General features: G+C 32.4%; 2 protein-coding genes across 2 annotated transcripts; both read left to right on the top strand.

The window, feature by feature from the left end:
* The first annotated feature begins 313 nt into the window (after positions 1-313).
* On the top strand, positions 314-6632 carry LOC111001248 (MATH and LRR domain-containing protein PFE0570w-like). Its single transcript, XM_022271064.2, has one exon. It carries the CDS (start codon positions 631-633, stop codon positions 5854-5856), a length of 5226 nt encoding a protein of 1741 aa, XP_022126756.2. The 5' UTR covers positions 314-630; the 3' UTR covers positions 5857-6632.
* A 713-nt stretch (positions 6633-7345) lies between these two features.
* LOC111001202 (intraflagellar transport protein 46 homolog) lies at positions 7346-14753 on the top strand. The gene is made up of 7 exons (XM_045629950.1): positions 7346-7609; positions 8041-8146; positions 8959-9130; positions 11443-11609; positions 12740-12843; positions 13619-13731; positions 14367-14753. The coding sequence occupies exons 1-7, from the start codon at positions 7376-7378 to the stop codon at positions 14626-14628; spliced, it is 1158 nt and encodes a 385-aa protein (XP_045485906.1). The 5' UTR covers positions 7346-7375; the 3' UTR covers positions 14629-14753.
* Positions 14754-15003: the final 250 nt, after the last annotated feature.

Genomic DNA, 15003 nt, shown 5'->3' with positions numbered 1-15003 from the left:
GACAGATTGACTTGATTACTCGAAATCTTCAACAATAAAAAATAAAAAAGCCCACTACCCATTTTTTTCATCATTATAATAATACTTTTTAGTTTTGTAAACTTTTATATTTTTAGTTAAGTATAATTAAAGTTTAAATAAATATGAATAAAAAAAACAGAAAGAAAGAACACTTGGTTTTAACATTAGCATCTGAGATTTACATAAATTAATAAACAATAGTAATGGATCCAGTTTCTAGTTAAATAATGTAATCTGTGATAAACATTCGTAGTATCTGTGAGATCAAAAATAGACATTGGCATTGACAACGCTTAATCACCGATTGCCCGTTGCTGTTTGAAAAATTAAAAACGGCGTTCATAAATTGTTGTTATCCTCCTGTGAGTGATATCGTAACGGCTACGCGTTTGGCAATATTCCCTATGCCGCTTATGTTATATAAAATGATCATCGAGTGACTTCGTGTATAAAAGGGCTAAAAATAGACTGTTCAGAGTGAATCGCGTGTTCGTTTATTTTTGTTTTCATTTTTGACAAACTTCGTACATCTCTTCGTTTTATAACTTATTGTGAGTGTATAAAAGTGCATTGAGTATTTAATTTTAAAATAAATTGACTTAATGAACAATGGCTCACGTAGAGCCTATGGACTTGGACGATATTGAAAGTGACTTTGATAACAAGGAGAATACATTCCACATTAATAATGCTTTGCCAAGAGCGCCGTGTTTTGAAAAGGTGCATGAGAATTTGGACGTGTCAGAGGTGAAACATATTTGCTCTATTACGCAAGGAACTTCATCAATGTCAAAAAGTTATACTGCTAACATTGATGATAAGAATATTTTGGCTGTTGAAGACCACCGCATAGTAAATAGTAACTCAAACCTTACACAATCATTGAACTCTACATTAGCCAATTGCAATGGTTTAATCAAATCACCGAAGTCTTTGCCATTACAATCAATTACAACAAGTCAGTGTACAGACTTAGAAAGAAATACCATTGACAAAGGGTCATTTGACGGTAAAAATAATATAAATCTGAATATTGATGGATCCGATATGGAAAGCTTATCATTACCAAGTACATCTTCATCTTTGGGTCACACTCCAGAAGCCACAACTCCAACAAAAGAAATTCCTAAAGATGGTGGCTCACCTATCATGAGAGGATTAAAGAGTGTTCTCAGCATATTTAGATCATCTCAAAGTCCAATTCCACCTTTACAAGATAGAGATGATGAAAATAAAGACCCTCAGGAAGCTGAATTGAATTTACAAACTGTCGATTCCAAACCTCAAATGGGAACAGTCTTAGCTTCAACACCTATGAAAAATTTGAAAAGAAATTGTACTTTAAAAGAAAGTGTTACGTTTAATGATGATTTAGATAGAGAATTAGAATGGAAAGAAGATTCTGCTGTATTTTTCAAAGAAGAAAAAGTGCCTTTACATATTTTATTTCCTACTCATATAAGTTCTAATATTAAGCTGGCTGCTAGTAATATAGTTCAAGATGATAGGAATATATCTCTCGAGTATATGGATATTTCTTTAAATGAGACTATAACAGCTAATAATATTAAAGAAATTGAAGAAAGGGATGCCAGTTATGTTATAAATAATTATGAATCTGATTCAGCGCTTAAGGACTGTGAAACAACATTAAACAGTTCTGAAGCAGATCATAATCATGAAAATGAATCAATTTCTGCTAAAACTTACAATACAATAAATAAAGATCCTAACCTTGATATGTCAGGTCTAGGATTGAAAAATATGGAGGTTGTGTCTAGTGTAACAAAATCAAAACTACAGGAAAAATCTGATTTTGCACTTAATAGTGCAGTTGTTATCAAAATGGATATTGGAAGTGAAGTTACTGATTCATTTAAAGAAGACGCCATTAGTCTTGACTCTAAACCCATATCTTATGTCACAAATGAAAGTATGAATATAGATGGCATAGCAGAAAAAAGGGTCCAAAATACTGAATTGGAGAAAGTTGCTATAAAATTAAACGAATCTGTTGATATTGAAACATATTTGGATGGTTTAGGTACTAAAATTATAGAGAATATAAATAATCAACCAATTGTAGAAAGTGAATGTCTAAATATTGATAATAAGCCAATGAAGTTAAATAAAACTATAGATCTTGGCTCCCATTTAGACTCTGAGAATATATTAGAAAGTAAAACAACAGAAAAATTACATACAAAATCTTATAGTGTTAAAGAAACTCTAGAACCAACACTAAAAACAAGTATAGACAATGAAGAAGAAATATCAAATAGAACGATTGATATTGTAACTCACACAGAGAATCTTTTATCTTCTGAAACAATTGAGAAGAAATTAGCTATGAGTAATATAGATAATGAAGATTTTAATAAAACCCTTTCATATAACGAGGATATTTTAAACATAAATTCTACAATTAACATTGGATCTGGTGTTAGTAACAATCAAGCAATAACTACTGAAATAAAGACAAATAATGATAATAATCAAGTACATATTACAGAGGCTTGTGTAGATCAAGAAATTTATACTGAGTTTAATAATGATTTTGAAAACAAAAACACCGTAAATTTAGATTTCATAACTGAAATTGATTATGAGGTTAGTGAAAATAATTATAATAAATCTGTGCTCCCAGATGTAGTACAATCAAATGAAAACCCTGAATTTTTGTTAAAGGGAGAAGGCATTGTTAAATCTGAGATAGAAATAGTTAACAAAAGTGATGTTGATTGTATGAATTCAGACAAATTGGAAAATCCAACTAGTATTCAAGTTAGCACAGCTGCTATTGAGTCGGGTATGTTGCATGATAACTGTCCAATATTTCAAGAAAAAAATATTGAAGATATACATAATGATATTGGTGATGTACAGGATAATATTAATAAAAATGACAGTAAAAACATAGACATTCTTCAACTAATTCAGGCTACCGGCAGCACTGAAATGTGTAATAATACATTTGACAGCCAAAATATAGATAAAGATGTAAACGAAGACAATATAGCGGAACCTGTAATTGTATCTATCGAAAATAATGAATCCCTGACAAATAATGAAAATAATGTTTCAAAATATCAGGATTACAACTGTTCCCAAAAATATCCTATTTCTATATCAGAGCCATTCTATGAAGCTAAAAATATAATTTCTGATAATAATAATTTTACTAATGAAAGTGTTTGCTTGCAACCTGACATACTAAATGAAAACCAAATACTGGGTTTTGAAGGCTCTTTAAAGAAAAGCATTCATACACCCCAAGAAGATTTTGTTGATAATACTTGTCATACGGAAGTTGAACAGGCTACTTTATCAAAAAAGAAATTGGAATCTTTTACACATAATGAAAAATGTGAGATGCAATTTGAAAATGAAACTTTGAATAGTACTGAAAATGTCGCTAATGATGAAAACATATTTCTCAATAAACTAAGCTTACCAGTTACAGAAGACCTCACGGAAGAAAATTTTGTAATGGATTTGAAAAATGACTTAAATGTTGAAATAAATGTTATAAAAGCCTTAGATTCCAATTTAACTATTTCAAATGAATGTGATATAATAAATGAAGAAAGCTTTGAAATAAATTCAGAAACACAAGAAAGTCTATGCCAAACTCAGAAATTAGATCAAGATGATTTAGAAGTAGAAAATATTAACAACAGCCAAAGTACAGGTACTGTAGTTCGCGACAATCCTTTTAAAACAAAATCCGAACAACTTGAAATACCACCTACATCCCCTAAAATCGAATCAAAGGGGTACAATTTCAATTTTGACGAAATTAACGACCCGTTCGCCACGAAAACTATGATAAGGGCTTCACCTCCTCAAACGAATTCTGCTACTGATACATTTACGCCAATTGAAACCCTAAATAAAACAAACAGCAGGCAAAACTTATTACAGAACAAGAGAAAATTGCAACCCTTACCAAAAAAGCTTAATGTTGGCTGTAAAGAGAATACGAACTCCAGTTTGAATGAAGCAGTCTCATCTGTAAAAGAAAATAACATTAATTTAAATAAAACCCAATCAATTGAAACTGTTCAAAGTAAAGATAAGGTGTTGAACCAAACTGAAATACTAAACATTGCAAACAGTAGCAATATTGATGCTCACGTTGAAATTGCAAACAATTCAGAAATAGATAATGTTGTTATTAATGAACATAAAAGGCGTGATTTGAATATTTCTTACGATGTTAGTGAAAGAAACGTATTTAATTTGCCTGAAATCGACGATAGAAATTTTAACCCGTTCACTACTAGAACTAAAGTATGTTTAACACCACCATTAGTCAATGATACCTTTACAGCAGATAACACTGAGCTCTTAGAGTCAAATAAAAATAATGCTACGGTGATTGTTAATAACGATGATACTAAAGCAATTCCGGAGGATTTAAATTACATTGGACAATCTAGACATGAAGACGAGACCTTAAAAGAAGTAAATACAGAAGATGAAGATACTATTGAAGGACCATTCTTAGAAGAAGACAATTTAGGCGAGATCGAAAAAGGTGAGAATCTTCTGAGTGACGACGAGCATGATTATAATATGGCATTTGACGACCTTCCTAAACAGCAAACTGATGAGGCTGAAAATGAAATGTTTATTGATGCTGAAGCTTTTGAATTTTTACTAAATCAAAATCAGGCCAATATAGTAGCTGACAGTGGTAAAGAGAGTTTATTCCTCAAGTTTGATCCTTTATTTGCAAAAAGAGTATCAAGTGATGGAGCATTAGCAGCTTTAAGCTATTTTCAAAAGAAACAAAGCACGCCAAAAAAAGAAAAACAACCTGAAGAAAATTATTTATACGCCGAAACCACTAACGTATTTCCATCATGTAGTAAAAATGTTCCCACTTTTGATAATATTGATGAATCAATTGTTAATAATGTATCTAAGCCTACTATGGTAGTGAATCCAGCTGTTGCATCACCTAGAAAAAATGCAACGCCCCCTAAAAGAAATAGGCAATCTTTAACATTCACGTCCCCAGCTATGGCAGTCATAGATAAGCTTCTTTCCCTTAGTGGAAATACTAGTACATCCTTATGCCACGATACAAGTATACCTCAAAGTTGTTCAGAACAGCAGCACACCGATATAGCTCTCACGCAGTTAAGAGAGATGTTAGCCGAGAAAGAAATGCACGTACAGTTGTTAAGAAATGATCGTAAAGAACTAACTGACAGGCTTGGCGCGTTGGAATCTCAAGTGAAAGCTTTAGAATACGAAAGTGAAGACAGACTAAAAAGAATAAAAGAATTAAATAATGAACTATCAGAAAAAAATAAACAAAACAAAAATATGGCGACTGTTGTTGAACAATATGAAAGAACGATTGCAACTTTAGTCGCTGAACTCGAACTGTCTAAGAAGCAGCATGCTGAAGAACGAACGCGACTTATAAAAGACCGCAACGAACAAACTGCACATTTATCAACTTTGGAAATATCATTCAACGACTTGCACAGCAAATATGAAAAGAGTAAACAAATAATTTTAAGCCTAAAAGCGAATGAAGACTGTCTGAAAAAGTCACTTCAAGAGTTTGAAGATAATCAATTGAAGATTCAGAACAACTATGAGCTGTTGAAACAACACGCCACCGGAAAGCTAAACCATGCAAATCAAGAACTTGAAAAGTTGAACACGGGTCACGAAGCCGAGGTTTTGAAGCTACAGGCAATGATAAAAAGGAAGGATTTACACATATCATCCCTCGAGGAAACGCTTGCGCAGAAAACTAAAGTGAACAAAGAGTTGACCGCTATTTGCGACGAGCTAATAAATAAAGTCGGTTGAACTATAATTAGACAGTCTAAACAGCTATAACTCTTTGTGATCTAGAATCCATGGCTTGTGTACTTATCACATGATAAGTTGCATTAAGAATGATGTGGGGTAATATTTGAGATATATTGTATCGTATTTGAGTTTTATGAAATATGACGATCTAAAATTAGGACCAGTATATACAGCGACAAACTAGTGTGTAATGCGTTTTATTTTAAATCTTGTTTTTAAATGACAAGTAGTTATGCTGGCCATAATTAAGCGTGTCTAATTTATTTACTTTATTCAACATTAAAGAGTACTTAATAATAATTTTTGTTTGTTAAATTAAAATTAGTATTTTTTTATCTCTGTAGATTATTTTTTGTAGAATTCTTTTTTCTATGCGTGAATGCTATGTTTGAAATTTCTCAGATATAAGTATTTAAGATTATGGACTGTAGTTACTTTATTATAGAGAAATTCTATTCATTACTTTTCTATCTCTTATGTTAATTATGTTTAACAAACTCTAGCGTTATATAAATTAACATTAATTTGACAATAAATATAACTCGTTGTCATGTCGGTATGTAAAGGCTGATAAATATTTTTTTGGTCTTTTAAAAATAAATATTTTTGTACTTTTTTATAAATACTAATAATGTATGTGCTAATAATGTATAGTTCAAAAATGTATTCGCCTATATAAAAATATTGTACATGGGATATTAAAAGCGAACTATTTTTGTAAAATATTTTGGATAATTAGATATTTTAGTTATTAAAGTCATTGACCTCGGTAACGGTTCGTTTTATTTTTACCCATCTCGTAAAAGTTGGAAACGCTCGTGTGTGTTTGACTTACAATTCTGAAATGCGATCGAACAAAGAAAGCATTCGAAGAGTATTTATATAAAAGTTAAATGCTATAAAAAATAAATAGATATAAAACGTATATTTTGTACTGGAGTCACAGGCTTAAGCTACAGATTTAGTCGATTCCAATATTTTTCTTAGCCTAGTTTTCTTTTACACGCATCATCAATTAATAATTACATGTATTAATTACATTCACCGCGCTCCTAGACAGTTATTCAAGCATGAATTGTTCATATGACCAAGAAATTTTTGCAATAAGAAAGTTTAAAGATTGATGAGTTGCATATTTTTTAAGTTTCGTGTCACTTGGCATTTTCACACACTTTCTAAAACACTCAAAAATAATCAATTAACTTTTGTACCCGTCTCTCCTGCATTACAATGACTTGTAGCTATATAAAATAAATAATTTAGAAATGGGAAGTATTTCTAAAAAAATATCAATTAAATAGGTACCTATTCTTAACTTGATAACAATCTCTCGGATAAACTTTTTAACTTTGTCTAGGTAAGCACAGCACATGTGAATTATGGTTCCATTATTCCCATTAATCACACATCAACTAGAAAATTTGGTACCAATGTGTACCAGGCACATATAAAAACCGGGGGTCATTCATACTTCCGCTACCTCCAAAGTAACCCGTTCCTGTGCCAAACGGTTGCCATGGAAACCAATAACAAACACTGCCAGACATTGTCACAAACAGAATTTCGTTCCGATGATTTTCCAATGTATGACGAGACTGTAGAAGTGGATGCCAACGAAATTGATAGCCCTTCCGAAGACGAGATGTCCAAGTTCAATCCACCAGTTCGGCATACGGCGAGACATGACTTTGATTCTGACTCCGCTAGTGAAGACACGCCAGAAAAGTTTGAATTCTCAGAGGAGGATCAGGTTTGTGATGTATTTGGGAAAGATTTCTTAGGATAAACTGTACCAATATGGACCGTCGATTTGAATGTTAATTTTTTTTGTGTTGGAAGGTACTGTCCACATATAATTGTCTATGATGCAATACTCATACAAGTAAACACAATGTTACAAGTATTACTAAGTAACGGTTTATTTAGTTGCTATAGGCGCTAGTCCACCCTATCAGATAGTACTTACCAAAAGAAAGCGTATGGCAAAGTTTTCAGTTGCGAAAACTTACCTTTCATGAGAAACATTTATTTATACTTTTCATATAAATGGGAAAACAGCGCGCCATAATACAATTTCGACAAATAATTGATGTCAAACATCTACCAATTCACTTTTTAAGTTTAAACGTGTTTCAAATCTTTCCAAAACAAGTGTTTATTTTAAGATCAATGATGTTTCAGTCGCCGGATCGACAGTCGAAGTATTCAGATAAGGATAACAATACAAAAGCTAAAAATAACGAACTCTCCCGGCAGTCCAGCCGTCGGCACGATTCTTCTAATTCCGGTAAGATTCAACATTCAATTGAGCATTGGAAATTATCCCTTAAAGCAACGGAATTAAGAAACAATCTTGATAATTTTATTAGTAAGACTGTCTCCTAAATATCTTCAAGCTGTAGCCTCGTTAGTCACGAAGGGAAAAAATTTGAGACTACGTATTAGGTATTAGGCTTCGTACCTAATAGGTAATTACCTAAACGTACTATTTACTACTATGTAGGTTTTAGATTTGGGGTCATTGTTTTCGCATATAAAAAACATTTGACATAACAAAGTGTAAAATAACACAAAAATTACCAGCAATATCTTTAATTTAACAAAAATGCTTTAAAAATAATAGACAAAACTCTGGTATTTTATACTAAATATGTTTTCTACATTAAAATATGTATATATATTTTATTTTATTTTTTTTTGTTTAAATAATATTTGTAATCCGTAACTGGCTTTTGTGTACAATCTAAACTATGAACATAATTGTTTAGATTTTGTATAATAAATAGCTGTACAGATACTACTTACAGTTTCTATTAAATGGAAACATATTATGAGAACTATTTTTTTTCTCTTTTCCACGTGCACTCGCTCTAATTCACCAATTCGAATAATTTTGCCCTTTCAAATTTTTAAGATTTTTTTTCGTATTTCAGATTGAACTAAAATCAGCTCAAAAAATATTATAGATAAAATGAAACTTGGATTTAGAGAAATAGTTGTGTTCTTTTCTGAAAGAAGTAGTTCTATGCTTGATTGTCAAGTTCTAGTAGGTACCTACAAGACCTAAAAAGAAAGGTTCAGTCGTACTTGGAATTTCAGAATCGGACAGTGCGGATTTAGAGGCTGTGATAAATCGGCCGGATCCGGTGCTGCCAACTAGCGGCAAAAAGCGAGGAGTCGTTATACCAGCTGAAGGGGCCTATGATCCCAAACAGTTCGCTGATCTGAAAGTGCCAGCTGAAATGGAGAACATCTTTCAATATATCATGAAGTAAGTACAGTTTTATTGGATTAAAACGTAATTGACCACGCACACTATAAACTTATCAATTTTGGTATCTATCCTTTTCGAGTTTTTGATTTTTGTACCGTCGATTCTTCATTTATTTTGAATACTAAAATCTCCCTACTGCTTGTAGATCCAGTTCACAGTTCATTGAGTGTTATGTCTCTGTCTAGTTGAAATATGCAGGGGATGATGCCTAGGATCTAGCGAAGACGCGAATTCAGCGCGTCCCCCTAGATCGTCGCGCCCTAGGCTGCAGCCTAAGTGTAAATTAGATCCTGGTCACACAAAATTTTCACATATTAGTTGAATCGATGACGAATCTGTACCGTGCTAGTAAACAATATTTGCGCCTGTGTCTAATACTATTCTTAGAGTTTTTCGTCGGAGACTAATTTTGATCGACATATTATATGTGTTTGTGTAATTTAAGAATGAACGAAGCCTCCACAAAAGCGGTCCGTCAATAGAATTAAAAAAATGTTTTACATTCCGACTAGTAAACAACTTTTCTTTTGATATATGTTTGTTAAATACTAAAAAAATCTATATATTTTGCTTCACAATAAATTATTTATTGAAAACCTTAACTGAAAAAAAGAATCATCTTATTTGGTGAATTTGGGCTCCACTCATTTGTTTTACTGAGGCGACGCCTCCAGACCTCAAATTCCGGGAATTTGTGTAAGTCACTAATAAATAATCAGAAATATAGTATATTTTTAGCACTTTTGTAGGCATTTGGTCTGGTTGATTCTAGAGTAGGACATTTTCGTTATCACGAACAAAATTAAAATCAAAAAGATTATTTAGCAAATATTTTACGTGTTTAAGTACTTGATCGCGCTTATCTCTAGATCTACTGGTTCCAATGAAAAACCGAGAAAAGGCTACATAACTAAAGGTTACAATCAAATTAACTTACATATATCTAGAAAGACTAAAAAAGACCAGGACGTCTTTTAAGTGCATTTTGAAGTTTATTAAAGACTAATTAAAGATACTCCATAAAGACTTAATTCTCAAGCATCTGTCAAATTATATTTACGCGGAGGTAAACATAATTTGGCAGAAAGAGATGTCCTTTAGTAAAAGACTGCAATTAGACTGGAAATAAAGTAAATATCTTACAAATGAAAACGAAACCTCATTCTTGTAATAACATTTGGTAAGATAATACGATTGTCTTCACAATCTGGTCATTGTGGGTTTAGTCACATGATATACAATGAAAGTCCACATTGAAGTGAAAGTGAGATGTAACTTTATCTTTATTTGGGAAACTGTTTTTATTTTAATTAGAGTCACAAACTTTCGAGATGTCTATAACGTTATATCAGTTCATCGATTGCGCCGCCTCCTACTCCAAAATAATCAATAATTTTTGAGTCAGTTTATGTTAAATCCATATTATTTATTAATTCAAACCTTGCTAAGGCATCTACTAGGCCACACAGTTCAATGCTATACGCATATATAAAATAAAAATACACGTATAAAATATATAAAATTATGTTCGACAGTTTCTGAGTTTGTTGTGTTGAAGATGTAAGCAGGACTTTACTTTGCAATATGTCAGGAGTTTCTACAACAAAACAACGTAAAAGTCTGGTTGCATGTCACATTCTTTATACATGCGATAGCAGTCTACTTGTGGTTTAAGGCTGTACTTTCTTATGCTTTTTTCTTTCTGGATGTCCTTTGGATTTTTTCACGAACGAAATGAATACGGTGAAGGAAAACATTGTGTGTAAAGTGGCATCTTACACCCAAGGGTCCAGGCAAATACTTGACTTTCCTATAAGCACTAGATAGAGCCTTTCATAGTGAGTCTCCGTCGCGTTTGGTCTTGAGCCTCGTATTATACCTCGCTCCAAGTCTTTCCGACCATCTTTGTCTCTCATCTCTTTCATCTGCAACTGACCGGCCGACAACGCCCGGATTACATCGGACTGCCAGGGTTCCTTCCTTGCGGTTTTCAAGCGCCTACTTGAGTGCTATAATCGGAATCTCTTATGAGTGTAGGGCCTATCCGTTTTCACTTGCGTCGCTTGATCTGCTGGCGAATCGGTTAGGCTGCTACTGCGGGTCACGAAAAATGTTTTCGACTCTTACAATACTACTAGACTTGCATCACGCATGCGGTGCCTAAAAAAGCCTGCCTTTTCAACATTTTAATCAAACTTATATCGACTATAAACTGAGAACCTTCTTAGTGGATAATGAATTTTTAATTTGTTTTATAAAGTTTATATAGTTAAACGTTCAACGACAGATAAATCGTTTTAAAATTACAGATACACGCCCCAAAAGATAGATATAGACTTCAAGCTCCAGCCCTTCATACCGGAATATGTCCCAGCAGTTGGCGATACGGATGCGTTCATAAAAGTGTCATCGCCCGTATGCGGTCTACGGGCCGAGCCCCTTGCTGAACGCGCCCTTAACATGATTGATAATTTAGGTATGTTCCTTGAAAAACAGGGGAAAGTTTTACGGCTACAGAATTGCTACTGTTCTTTTTCAATGGTCTGCAATTACCCGAAGGAGGCAGCTTTTCGTACCAAAAATATTATTGTTTATTTTGAAAGATTTTCTTTAAATTCTTTTATATGGTCTTAGCGTTAATATGCCCGATGTATCATTTACAAACAAATATGTTGAACTGCCATTAATAACAGAAATATATAATAACGATAACAATGATAGTAATCATTTTATTACCATTAATGAAATTCTAAAATGTAAAAATTTGTTAATTAATTTACAAAAAATATATAATGTAGGTATTTCAGAATGAATATTTAGTTTTTTTATTTAATTTGGAAATTCTCTAATTTAACTTTATTTAACCAATTTCTGTAAAGTTGCATATAGTAAGATCATTCGAAAAATAAAGTCATAAAGAAGTTTAACTCTAACTTACACACATCTTTTTTTCTTATATTAATTCCGTCAAAAATGTAATGTCAAAATGCAAATTATAAATCTAATGACGCTCGTAAATTGTGACTCTGACCCACATACAGATATATCACGATGTCTGCGTTGGCAATCTTATCGCATTAAAATTAGTGCATAAATATTTAACTTTGTATAGAGCAATGACTTCATCTTGTTTATCCTGTGGCTTAGTTTGATTTCCGGCGAAATAATAAATGCTTCTGAGTTGGTAAGGCAGGGTTATAGTTAACAAGGAAAGGGTCAGACATGTCTCCGTCTTTTTTTTTTAATTTTAAATTGGAGGTGAAAATTGTATTTTATAGAAATTCTCTTTATGCTCGAGTATATAAAAACTATATAGATCTTTTTTATTGGATAGTAGCAGCCATTGCAGCCCGTGCATACCCATTTTATTGGGTGCGTTGCCGACTTTTATAAAAAACAACTTAATACGCATCGCACATACATATGTTCCAAGTTCCCTGCCTGTCTAGTACTAAATAGTGTTTGTCGTAAATGTTTTTCTTATTCTGTATCCCTATTAATGTCTAGGTTTTGCTACAAGTTATACTTATTAAATGTTATAAGTTTCACATGTGCCAAAATATCAATTTTTATTACACAAAAGCATAAAATCTCTTCATATTTAAGGTTTAACGATATTGGACGAACCGGCGGCTGAACAAAGTGACTCGGCACTGTTGCATCTCCAACTAAGAGCCATTTCTAAAACTAGCAGTGCGAAATCCAATCTTGTGAGTTTATGGTATCAATCTATATAAATAAAAATAAATAGCTAAACGCAAAATTTTGAGATGGCAGGACCAATTAGACTATTTTTTTATTTACCTTGAACTCTGACGAAGGTTTTATATACAGATTTTTTTTTAGTTTAATTTAGTACCTACTTATATTTAATACCAGAAAAGCGAACAGTATTATCGGGTTGCATTAAGTAAAATATTCTAATATTATAAATATTTTAATAACTAAAAGTTGGTACATGCCAACATATGGAATATTTTTAGTCACATAACTTTTTATTAAATATATTTTAAAATTACAGCTTCGTGGCGAAATGGTTAACGATATTGGTGTAGGTCAACAACCTGGTTTGGTAGACTCAGTAGATCGATCATCTTGCTGCTTAGAAAATATTTATTTTTTCTTTTACTTTTGTAAAACAGGGTTAACGGGTAGGAGGGTCACCTGATCACACTTTCAATGCCAGAGTGCGTTGCCGGTCTTTTAAAAATTAGTACGCTCTTTTCTTGAAGGACCCAAAGTCGAATTGGTTCTAACGCATTTGAGACTGTGTGCTTATATCTGGCTGTTCGATTAAGTCTAAGTGTATAGATTATATATACAGTCAAAACTGCTTACGATGATATCGTCTAGAACAACATCAACATTGGATGTTACGACTATCGGTTTTTACGACTAAATATGAGTAGTTCCTTCGATTTGATTATAACAGAATATGACTTTATATACAAACTTTATATTACCCACATGTTTGAATTTTTATAGTTAACGAAGAAAATCGAGAATGTCGAAAGCAATCCCAAAGCGATAGAGAGATGGATAAAAGATGTCAGCGAGTTGCATATTTCGAAACCGGCCCCCACCGTCACTTATACTACGTAAGCCAATAATTTATTTTAAACAAATTAAACATTTGTTTTGTAGGGAGACAACTAGATGGCGCTTTACTACAATTTGTCAAATGGCGTTTATTTTATATTATATATTGTAGACTCAGTGTTGCCAAACACTGACGTCGTGCATTGTAGACTAATAAATTTTCTATCTAGGAACGCAATTATCACGATGAAGTAAATATCGCAAAAAACAGGGCTTCTCTCAGTCCTAAAAGACAGCATGTGCTAACATGCTCATGAGTCATGACAATCACTGTTTTCTTTTTTTAATTATTGTTTATTAAGATGTATAGACGAATAATTTAAAAAATATATTTTATCTTACCATATTTTTTTTTATTATATGTATTTCGTTATTAATAAATGTTATGTCTAATTAATAAGGAAACTTAATACACGATAGCAAAACTCCTCTTTTATCATATATCGCTGTAAGTTACATATATTGATTTCTTAACTGATAACTAAATATGTTAAACGCCGCTTAACAAGTCTTCTGTTGGGACATTGAAATAAAATAATGAGCGATTTTCTATATGGGTATTTTTTATTAACTTAAATTAATGAAAATATAAATAGTAATTTTAGTAAATCTTTACAGAAATGTTATGTTTCAGAAAAATGCCGGATATTGACAGCCTAATGGAAGAGTGGCCCGACGCTATGGAGGAAACATTGAACGAAGTTGGTTTCCCGCCGGCGAGTCTCGACTGCTCACTTTCACAATACGTTGATATAGTCTGTGCAATATTTGACATTCCAATAGCGGGAGATACGCTCAATGACAGATTACAGGCGCTGCATTTGTTGTTTAGTCTGTATTCAGCTGTCAAAAACTCGCAGTTGTACGCGGATATGATGAAAGAGGAAAAGGCATAAAGAGGGTACCGGTCGAACTGGAAATTTAGGGGAGAGGTGTATATCCAAAAATGGACGTCAATGGATGTTTAGCTGGTTGACGTCCGTTCTTTTACTTTTCTGGTAATAAAAGTCTTTTAATTTAATCCAAAATGTATTTTATTTTAATATTAACTTTAGTATTATTTATTTAGTATATTCTTTAAATACACCTATATTATATGATCATACACGATCTTTATGACTTTATGTTCAGACAACTATAGTATATTATATATTTTTTAATACCTTTTTTTGGCTGTACTAATACATACTAGGTTTAATAATCAAATTAAAAAATTACGGCGCTACGACCATTATTAGGTCTGGGCTTTAGATGTCTTCATCCGTTTCAGA

Source organism: Pieris rapae, chromosome 11 (assembly GCF_905147795.1).
Source record: "Pieris rapae chromosome 11, ilPieRapa1.1, whole genome shotgun sequence".
NCBI lineage: Eukaryota > Metazoa > Arthropoda > Insecta > Lepidoptera > Pieridae > Pieris > Pieris rapae.
The sequence above is the reverse complement of the archived record's forward strand: the minus strand, read 5'-3'. Positions and strand labels throughout refer to the sequence as shown.